General features: G+C 36.9%; 1 protein-coding gene across 1 annotated transcript in view; it reads left to right on the forward strand.

Annotated features, from left to right (window-relative positions):
* The window catches only part of Sec5 (exocyst complex component secretory 5), a 444876-nt gene extending 434035 nt beyond the window's left edge, over positions 1–10841 (forward strand). The window contains exons 26-27 of the mRNA XM_090380740.1: positions 3125–3184; positions 10720–10841. Of these exons, the coding sequence (XP_090236866.1) occupies positions 3125–3184; positions 10720–10804 (145 nt within the window). The 3' untranslated portion in view covers positions 10805–10841. The remainder of the gene's footprint in view (positions 1–3124; positions 3185–10719) is intronic.
* Positions 10842–11659: the final 818 nt, after the last annotated feature.

Here is an 11659-nt window from a genome sequence, read left to right on the forward strand (position 1 = left end):
GATAAACAGAAAACTCAATATACTATCATTATGGGAGACTTCAATGCTAAGGTTGGAAAAAGACAGAACAGCACAGAAAAGGGAACTATGGGAAATTTTGGAATTGGTGAAAGAGGTGAGCTTGTGGAATTTGCAGAATCTCGAGGAATGTCAGTAATGAACACTTTTTTCAAGAAAAGGGTGAACAGAAAGTGGACATGGAAGAGGCCAAATGGATTAACAACTAATGAAATCGACTTCATCCTTACTAACAGAAGATATATCGTGAACAATGTTACCGTCCTGAACAAGGTAAATGTTGGAAGTGATCACAGAATGGCAAGATGCACACTTGATATAGATGTAAGAAAAGAAAGGAAAAAACTGACTTCAGTAAATAATACAAAGGTCTTTGAGACAACAGAAGAGGAGAAAAAGCAGTATGTACTGGAACTTAAGAAAAAGTTTGAGCTTCTGCAGACTGCTCAGGACCAAGATATCAATGAGGAATATTACAACTTTCTGAAAGTGATAAAGCCCAAGAAACCTATTGGTAAAAAGAAATCCAAAGAAGAAAAAATTAGTCAAGAAACACTTATCATGATGAACCAAAGACAAAAAATGAAGAGCAAGATAAACACTGACAAGGATTGAGTATACTGAGTTATGCAAAGCCATTAGAAAGAGACTCAGAAAGGACATAAAAAATTTAACACAAGAAAAGTAGAACAAGCATTAAGGGAAAACAAAGGACTTAAATCAGCAGCCATACAGAAAGACAAATGATACTGAAACTGAAGAATAGTGATGGTGTACTTATAAATAGTAGAGAAGGCATAAGTCAAATAGCAGAAGACTACTATAGAGAATTATACAAGAAGTGAGGGAATGATCCCAGCAATGGGGAAGATGGATCACAAATTAGTAACACATATGACGTACCTTATATCCTTCCTGATGAGGTAGAACATGCATTGAAGAAAATGAAGAATCAGAAAGCCCCAGGTGAAGATGAAGTTACTGTAGAGTTTTTAAAATTGGGAGGAAGAGACATGACACAAAACTGGCAAGACCCTTCACAAAATGCATTAGAAAAGGTGTGACACCTAAAGAGTGGAATAATGCAATCATAGTTTTGCTGCATAAGAAAGGAGATAAATCAGAAATTGGAAATTACAGACCTGTTAGCTTGTTATCCCACATCTACAAGTTGTTCACTAGGGTCATTACTAACAGATTAGAAAGAATACTTGATGAGAATCAACCGAAAGAGTAAGCTGGCTTTAGGACAGGATTCTCAACTGTGGATCACCTTCACGTAATGTCACAGCTAATGGAGAAAGCAAATGAATATAAAACACCATTATGCCTGGCATTTGTGGACTGTGAAAAGGCATTTGACTCCATACAGCATAAGGCAATGTTTCGGGCACTGGAAAGACAAGGCATAGATACCCCATATATTATGATTTTGAAGAAAATATACGAGAATGCTACCTCCTTTATTAGACTAGACAAAGACAGTAGCAAATTTAAAACTGAGAAAGGAGTTCGAAGGCATAGATACCCCATATATTATGATTTTGAAGAAAATATACGAGAATGCTACCTCCTTTATTAGACTAGACAAAGACAGTAGCAAATTTAAAACTGAGAAAGGAGTTCGACAGGGAGACACAATATCTCCAAAGTTGTTTACTGCTGCCCTTGAGGAAGTTTTCAGAAGATTAGACTGGTTGCAGAAAGGAGTCGATGTGAATGGAGAGTACTTAAACCATTTACAGATGACATTGTGGTCATAATCCACGATCCCAAAAAATTAGAGGAAAACCTTAATCAGTTATGCAGAGTTAGTAAGGATTTTGGACTAAAGATGAATATGGCTAAAACAAAAGTAATGATGAACAAGTGTCATAGAAAGGGATATAATGATTGAAGGAGCAGTATTGAAAAGGTGGAGTCATATGCTTATCTGGGACAAGTCATTAGCTGTAAGAATGGTAAATGGCTGGAAGTCAAGAGCAGAATAAATTTTGGGTGGATAGCATTCAGGTAATATAATGACATACTGAGGAGCAATATCCCAATTTGTCTGAAACATAAAATAATGAACCAACGTATACTCCCTACCATGACTTATGGAATTGAAACTTGGTCACTCACCAAAAGAATGGAAGAGAAGCTGAGAACTACACAGCAAAGAATGGAACGAATTATATTGGGAATCAGGCTATTAGATATGAAGAGAAACACGTGGATTAGGCAGCAAACTCAAGTAAAGGACATTCTTATCAAAACTAAAGAACTAAAATGGTCTTGGGTAGGATACATAGCTCGAAGACATGATGACAGATGGACTAAGAAAATAACAGAATGGTACCCAAGAGGAGCTAGAAGAAAATCTGGAAGACAACAACGAAGATGGACAGATGAAATTCATGAGTTTGTGGGTAGTAAATGGATGGCCATTGCACAAAACAGAAGGAACTGGAAAATTGTTGGAGAGGCCTGCATCCTGCAGTGGATTGAAAATGGCTAATGATGATGAGCCTGAATTAAGCTGTCTTTCCAACATGATTGGAAATAACTAATGAGACATATATACATAACAAAACTTGATTATCAACAACCCACTCAACCATATAGTGCAAGTTTATTGATATCAGGGTACCTACTTATTCAGGAAGCCACAACAAAGTTTCCTGTAATTGAAATATAATTTAATTTTCCACTACAGAGTGTTTTTACCCAAATTCCTAGTATTCCACACCCTTATGGGGGATATACATAGTAAATATGCACTGAAGCTTTAACAGCTGCTATTGGTGAACTAGCAGGGCATTTTGTAGTAACCATTAGGGTCTGGACTTCTCAGACTGCCATTCTGAATTAGAGTTCTTTATTTGTTTAATTTTCGATATTTTGATTCATTGCTTGGGGAACTTTATAATTGTTGTAGTGGTAAATGCTTCATTGCTCTTTTAGAACATTGCATAAATCATTTGGCATCTACACACTTTGTTACCACCAAATCTGGCAAGGGCTAAGTCCCAGTGTTAGAAGATTTATGAGGTTCTATTTTATTATGGTAAAGGGTGCACAAAATATTTTCTTATGCATTTATATATTTACTTATTTCTTATAGTAAATCACTGTTTGCTTGTCGCAGTCGTTTAGAACCATTTAGTAATCCAAAACATCAGGAGTAAGTATATATTTTTTAATCATATATTCATTTAATATTTGTAATATTAAAATAATATATCACAATATTCAGTAGTAATTTGGCTGAAACTTTTCACATAATCTGTATATACATTCAGTGATCACTGAATACTTTTTTTATACTGTGAGCTATACTGCATAGCTCACAGTATAAAAAGCCAAACAGCTTTGTATGCTAGAGCAGTGGTAATTTGCATCTGGTTGTGCAAGTCAAAGTGATTAAGTAGCATTTATGGGATGTAGTAAAGATATCACAGAGTTTCAAAAGGGCATAATTATGGGAGCTCATGCATTCATATTGGAAGTGGCAGATCTTGTCAGTTGCTCATGGCCTGCTGTGGTTAAAGTCTGCAAAGAATGGTGTCGAATGGTCAAACCACCTCCTACTGATAGAACAGTAAATGATTACACATGGTGGACATTTGCAGTGAGCAAAAGGTGCAGCATGTTGTATGGGCCAAATGGCAGGTCTCTGTGCAACAGTTGACATTGCAGTATGATATGGGGGAAGACATTTGACATCGCAGTATGATATGGGGATATATGCAAGTACAATATCCCAAATAATGATGTGCTGTACACTGAGATATGTGGGGTTCCACAGCAGACAATCCAAAAGACACCCTCTCCTCACTGCTGATTATCATCAATGATGAATGCTGCGGTGTCAACAACACACTAGTTAGACACTGGAGAACTGGGAATGAGTGTGCTGGTCAGATGAGTCCAAATACCTGGTGCAACATGCCAACAGACTCCTTCGTGTGTGGTGTATCGCTGTTAAATCTGTATGTCCGACATTATACTTGCTTCAAAACGATAGTGACACAGCTGAAAAAAACTCTCTTCACTAGCTCAACAAGTACTGGCATGCACACACATAGTCTGCTCAATAGCAATCAGGGAGAATGCCTCTAGCGCAGTTATGAAAAGTTCATGCGGTAAACAAATCTTGCAAATTAAATGATCACCCCTTGTAGATGACAGAGGAACTGATGAGACGTGGCAGAAAATGGCAGAGAATAAAAATGCATAGGATGCATATAAATTATCAGATGATATAGAAGCCTATGGTATATATAAACTAGTCTATAATCAAATCACAAAAGGTGTTAGGCCAGCTGAGGCAGATTATAAGTATCTGGCAAAGAAAAGCAGTAAAGACTTCTTTACTGTTTAACAGTTAACAGTTATAATATTAATAATGGAATCTCTGGTTAAAGAAGTAATGCAGGACCATCTAGAGAAGAATGCAATTATCCTGCAGGCACAGCATGGGTTTGTTAAGGGACAATCTTGCTGACCAATATGATTGAATACTATGATGCAGTAACAAAGGAATTGGATGCAAAAAATTATTCTGATACCTAATTCTAATTCTAAATAATTCGAATTCTTCAAAAAATAATACTGCTGTACAAATGAAGCAGTGTGGCATTAAGGGCAAGTTACTGCTCTGGATAAAGGGATGGTTGAGGCAAAAGAAGACAGAGAGTGGTTATTAATGAACGCTGCTCTTCGTGGACTAATGTTATTAGTCAGTTCCCCTACAGTTCACTTCTGGGCCCATTGTTCTTTTCTGTATTTATTTTCTGTATCTAAGTTTACAGATGATAAAAAGGTTTGCCAATTGATTTAATGACAGTAATCAGGGTAAGCTACTGCAACAAGATCTAATAAAATTAGGCAGTTGAAGTTCAACATTGACAAATGCAAAGTACTGCATATAGGTAGTGGAAAATGAAAAAGACCTGCGGTTAATTGTGCAGTCAGATATCAAGTTCTCTGAGCAATGCAGACAGGCTACCAGGATAGCTCATGGGGTTTTGTCAATGATATATAGAAACTTTGCTTGCATGGATAACAAAGTGATTATCCCATTATACAAGGCAATGGTTTAGGCCACATTTTGAGTACAGTCAGTCCTCGTATAGCACGAAAGTTGTGTTCCTAGAAACCCTCGTGCAATATAAACAACAGGCCCTATGGGAAAAATAGGGCTAGGTGCCGACCACCCAAGATTGAACACACACATTTGTAACTAAAACATTACCAAACACAATAAATTACCGTAATAAAATACTTACGTATTTTGGGTAATAAAATACTTGCATATTTTATTACGTAATAAAATATTGCTAATGCTTTTGCTTCTATCGTAAGCAAACTTGTTTTTTGTTTGATTTTCTATCCAAACAGATGACAGCCGTTCCATCTCTTCCAATTCTTTGTGTCTTAATCTAATGGATTTTAATTACACTTTGAGTTGTTCCTGCTGTGAAAGTTGTTTTTATTTTCTCTGCATTCTTTGTAATTCTCAGCATTGCCTCATTTAGGGCTGTAGCACGTGCAGTATCACATGGTCTTTCATTTTGCTCAAAGCGTTTCACAATTTCACATTTTTTCTCTATCACAGAGGCGGACTGGCCATAAACCTTACTGGGGAAACCCCGGTGGGCCGGAGGCCGGTGTGATTTTGGCCATAAACGCTAGTGTGAGGCCACTACAAATTTTCCCGGGTAAGAATTTTTGACCCAGTCCGCCTCTGTTTATCGATATTGCTTTTCTTTTTCTCTATGAATCTGTAGTGTCTTCACCAGGACGCTTCCTTTTCACACCTTTTAAGTATTTTACTCATTTTTAGGGAATAAAGCACAATTACAAAATGAGGAGGCATGCTTGATACACATAAACAAAGCTGCATGCGTGTAGCAACTGAATAAACAACACTGTAAAGGCAGAGATACACTATTAACACTTCACATTTTACTAAAGCACATTTCTGGGGGTTACTACCATAAAACAAAAACAATTTCCAGTTACGTTCCTGCTAGTGGAATCTGTTATAAACTGGTAGTAAACTCTATCTAATGGATTTGCGATAATACCGATAGCTGGAATTGTGTGGGTTTTTACTTTATTATGGTGAAATGTGTTTCCCCTTCACTGATATAAAAAACATAAATACATTTTCAGAATCTTCTCTTCATTCCTATCGTGTTGCGTTCAGTTGGGGTGATTCCGCATTCGACTCCCATTTCTTGACAACACAAAGGCGAATCGTGCATAAGCAAATTCGGTTTGTGTTATATACAATATCTTTCCCCTATTTATAAATTGTGTATGATCGAATTCGTGTAGTGTAAACACGTGTTATACAAGGACTGACTGTACTGCAGACAGGTTTGGAGGCCTGATTTTACAAAGGATGTAGATTGCTCTAACGAGTGCAGAGAAGGGCAATGAGATGGGTGAAGGGTACAAAAGGGTGATGTTACCAAGAAAGGCTTCAGTTCTGGAGCCTTCTTAAGACGTTGAATGTATTGAGCAAGCTGAGGTCTGATGGCATTCTTTCTCTTGCTCAGACTAAACCCAATAGGGGACATAAATTCAAATTAAGGAAGAATGGTTGCAGGATAGATGTGCAGAGGTTTGCCTTCAGGGGTTGACTGTTGGAACAAAGTGCCATGTGTTGTTGTGGACGTTGGTAATTTGAATAAATTCAAGGAAGAACTAGACATTATTTGAAGTGATGTGACAATCTTGCTTTCTTGAATCATATGCCACTACGACTGCTAATATTGCAATAGTATATATCAGTGACAAACTGCATGAGCTGTCGTGGCGGCGCCTCCGTAGCCAGGTGGGAAGGAGCAGCAGTGCGTAGCACACACTTCTTGATTAGACCGGGGTACGAGCCCGTCACCACCAAATACGGAGGATGCGGAAAGGTTAAGGAATGACCACCGCATATCCTGGAGCAATATGGCCTTAGTTGCTAATGCTCCTAAAAACCAAACAACAACAACAGCTGTCGTGGCCGTCTGTCTGCATTGCTCAGAGAACTTGATATCTCACTGCACAATTAAAGGGTCTTTTTAATTTTCCACTAACCTGAGTATAGTACCACACAATTGCTAAGTTACTCTGGGAGTTACTGTTACCCATGTGCAATACTTTGCATTTATCAATGATAAACTTCATCTGCCTAACTTTTCTAAGTCCTGTTGCAGTAGCATACTGTCATTAACCACCCTGCCAACTTGGACGTTAAGCCTGATATTCCTTCACCAATATTATTGATAAATATAGAAAACAAGGTTTTTTTTTTTTTTTTTGTTTTCAAAATGACTGAACTTTCCCTTTGCTGAACACAATGTTTTTTACCATTCCCTCACTGTCTTTTTGTACATTTTCAATTATAGTGGTAGTTTGCTTCATATAAAATATTTTCTAATGTAGCTAAGATTCTTTTATTTCTCTTTTAAATTGATGTATTGGTAAATTAATAATAATACTTGAATAATGTATTATTATACAGTATTAGTATATTTCTTGCTGTTCTGATCATATGTTTAGAATTAGCTGTTTTCTACTATACACATTAGAATAAATATTAAATGTCTAAATACACAAACTTTTTTTTCCTTAATTTTCCTTTCTAAAATGGGAGTTCATCCTATATGCCCATGAATCTTATATTCCATCAAATATGATAACTGTGAACTCAGTGTTCTGATGGAGGTTTAGGAGAACTTGAAGAACAAGATTCACTCAAAGGAATTAAAATGGAAGAACCCATCAAGCTGTCATGTTTTCATCACAATGCTAGAGCTTACACTTGTGCATAACAACAATCCCAGCAACAGAAAGTGCTGGGCCCATAGCAAGTAGTAGTTTTTTTTTTTTTTTTTTTTATGAAAACCCCAAACACGAGAGATCTTAGTACCGTGCTTGGGTTGGAGGTTGAGAAGACGAAAGAAGATATTTGTTGACATTAGACTTGAACTTCTGTAGACTGTAATTTTCAGGAAATAAGTATCAAGGAAGGTTGTTCCAGAAAATGGCAGTTGAATTAATAAATGAGGAAGAAGAAAAGTTGGTTCTGTGAGTTTGAAGTTGGACAGTAAATGGATGTCAGCTGGTGGCAGCACGTGTTCCGACTGTTTTGAAAGAGAGAGCGGGAATTATAGAAGCCAATTCAGAAGAACAGTGCCCATGGAAGTATCTGTAGAAAAGGCATGCAGCAGAAAGAGTACGTCTATGAGACAGTGAGTGGAGAGACTGTGTTAGAGCGGAGTCATTAATTAACCTAACCGCCCTCTTCTGAATGGAATCTGAGAGAGGTTTTGGGAGCACTGCCCCAGATGTGGGAACAATATTCTATGGTATGGTGGATTTGCAATTTGTACAGAGTGAACAGCTGTTTGGAAGAAAAGTAACGCCAAGAGCAAAAGAGAAAACCAAGTTTTTTAGATGTGAGTTGGCACATCTAAAAACTTGGTTTTCATTGTAATATGCTTGTGCCAAGAGAGAGAGATTAGAAGTCAGGGTAATCCCCAAAAGAGATATCATTTTGGCTAGAAATCGGAGTGTCACCAATGATAAGCATAGGAGGAGAAGAATCCTTTTTGCGAGATATAAGACAAGACTGAGTTTTAGAAGGATTTAAATCAACTAAGTTGTCTTTGCCCCACTGGAGAATTACCTGGAGATCAGCATTTAAGGAATTGGTAGCGGATATTCGAGAAGTTGAAGCTGATTGAGCAGGGCAAGGTTTTTCAAAATGGTAAGTGGAATGCAATGTGCTCTCATCAGCAAAACTATGGATAGGATTTCCAGTCAATGGAAGAAGGTCATTAATATACAAGAGGAAAAGAGTGGGGGAAAGAACTGAACCTTGGGGGACACCAGCATTAGTGGAGAAGTTAGAAGACAGAGAGCCATCTACCATCACCCTCAGTGAGCAATCAGAGAAAACTGGATAATCAATTACAAAAAACAGTTGGCAAACCATAAGATGGAAGCTTGTTTAGAAGACCTTTATGCCAAACACGATCGAAAGCCTTTGAGATGTCAAGAGCAACTGCTTGTGTTTCACCAAACTTTTCCATTGAATTTGTCCATAAATGGGTAACATAAGCCAGAATATTACCAGTGGATGGACACTGACAGAATCCATACTGGCGATCATTGATCAGATGGAAGGTTTCTAGGTAGTTTAAGAGTTGGCAGTTAATTGATTTCTCCATTACTTTAGAAAGAGTAGAAGTAATTGCAATGGGACAATAATTGGATGGGAGGGACTTGTCACCCTCTTTAGGAACTGGCTGGATATGGGCAAATTTCCAAGCAGAAGGAAAAACACCTTTGGAATATGAAAGTGAAAACAGGCGGCAAAGAATAGGAGTAAGTTCAGGAGCACAGGTTTTGAGAACAAGTGGAGAAATACCATCAGGACCTAGAGCTTTCTTACCATCTGGATTCGTCAAAATCGTTCTGACATCCTTTTGACGGAAGACTACAGGAGGCATTGAATGGAGCATGTTGGGAATGGTGGGAAGTGTTTTACCAAGATCATTAATACATGAATTGGAAGAGAAATGGGAACCTAGTAGTTCGGCTTTATCCTTGGCTGAAGTGACAACAGAACCATCTAGTTTTGACAGAGATGGGCAAAAGTTGCGGCCAGTAGCTTTGGCAAGGGACCAGAATGCTCGGCTACCATCAGGGCAAGAAGCAAGTTTTCTACTCTTAGCCTGTTCAAAATATAGTTTAAATCAAAATCTAATAGAGAACGTAAACACCTTCTCTATTTGTTTTTGGGTATTACCAGGGATCCCTGGTAATATGGGAGATCCCTGGTTTGGCTCAATGTGCTGGGGATTTTAACCAACTAATGGAATTATGCCTTATATAATTACATAAATTATTTGTGTGGTATTTTATATAGGTGGTGGGGTTGCCAGGAAAGCTGGCTGGGACTGCCAAGTTTAATAAATAAATAAATAAAACTGTTCCTACACAGCTGTTACAGATGTCTACATGAACCAGCAAAATAGCAGAAAAATATGTAGCAATCACAAAGTGATAGAAAATTGAAGGGCATTCTACAGGGTGAGAGAAGGCTCACCCTGTAGGCAGAGGCACCTGAGAGGTGATCTGATTGAGGTGTATAAAGCCTTGAATGGTTTGAGCATGCTCATTGCTGATGGGATTCTTCCTCTTGCTCAGAATAATCACCTGAGAGAGCATAAATTCAAATTGAGGAAAGACAGTTGTCGGATAGATAGATGTGTGGAAGTTTGCCTTTAGCCAGTGGGTGGTTGATTGCTAGAACAAACTTCCATCTGTCGTTGTAGAAGTGTATAGCTTAAACAAATTCAAGGCAGAAGTAGACAAACATTTGGAGTGGGTGGATGAGTGAAATGAGAAGGGTTTTTTTTTTTTTTTGGCTGATGCTGTATAAGCTTGCTTTCTTGCATCATGTGCCCTTGCTAATGCCCACTGCTGGTGATTTAAACTCTGTGCTCTCATGTTCAGATGAGTGTTTCTTGCAAAAAAAACAGCCCAGTGCTAACTGGTAGACATTCATGATAAAGTGATTAAGTGCGTATATTAGAGATTTATTTAATATCTTCTGACTCTTTTTTTTTATTTAGTACTTATAGTAATTTGTAATCGGATATTTAGATGATATAAAACTTACATTAAATGCAGCTTTTTTTTTTCCAGGTTAGTTGAAGGACTTTTGAACAAGTTTCGTAACCAGTTTCGATTGCAGCTGCTTTGCTTTAAAGATACTATTATTGCAGTCTGATATGAATATATTTGGATTTATACTAGTATGTGGCTATATATCAAATGATTTGGCTTAGCTAAGAAAATACAGTTCATAATCATTTCAAAATGAACAGAGTATTTCATCAGTTAAGTCATTGTTACATTATTTTGTGCAAGTCTGTTACATGAACATCTGTTATAATTTTGTTATCACTGTCAGATAGTTTAATAAAAAGTTACCAGAAATGTGGAGTTTCTAACTTTTATATTTTTTAGTAGTAAAAGATTATGAAACAAAATTAGTTTAAAATAATTTGATAAGATAATTGAAAATAGATAACTTGATTTGCCTTGTGATCCAATTTGCACTACATAATGTTTATTATCAGAATGGAAGTTGCCCTCTAGTAAGACTAGTCCTCTAGTTCAACCTACAGTTGAAGTTTTGCTACATTTTAAGCAGGTGCAGTGTGTTATAGCAGATGATAAAGGAAGGGTAAATAAAGTTTATTCTGTACTGGTGTAGAACTTTGATTCATATCACAAATCCTCTGTAAAAACAACATTAAATGAACATTTAAGCAGTTTACAAAACTGAACAATGTTTTCATACTGCAAAAACAAACTTTATTACAGTGATGTTATTTAATGTATGGTAGAAAACTTTAATTGTCACTAACAATTTAATATTTATCATTTATACTTTTGGTATTTCTAGCTGTAAAAAAAAAAAAAACTCTTGTTAATTGTGTAATGAAATGAATCTTTATCACTATTAAGCTTTACTGAAACAAATGCACTAAACAGGACCTTACATAGTTAAAATCATACCTTTGCTGTGACAACCAGAGGTGCCACATTTAAGATATCAATGAAGTAATAGAAAATTTCT

Source organism: Mastigoproctus giganteus, chromosome 9 (assembly GCF_048544385.1).
Source record: "Mastigoproctus giganteus isolate SK-2022 chromosome 9, ASM4854438v1, whole genome shotgun sequence".
Taxonomy (NCBI): domain Eukaryota; kingdom Metazoa; phylum Arthropoda; class Arachnida; order Uropygi; family Thelyphonidae; genus Mastigoproctus; species Mastigoproctus giganteus.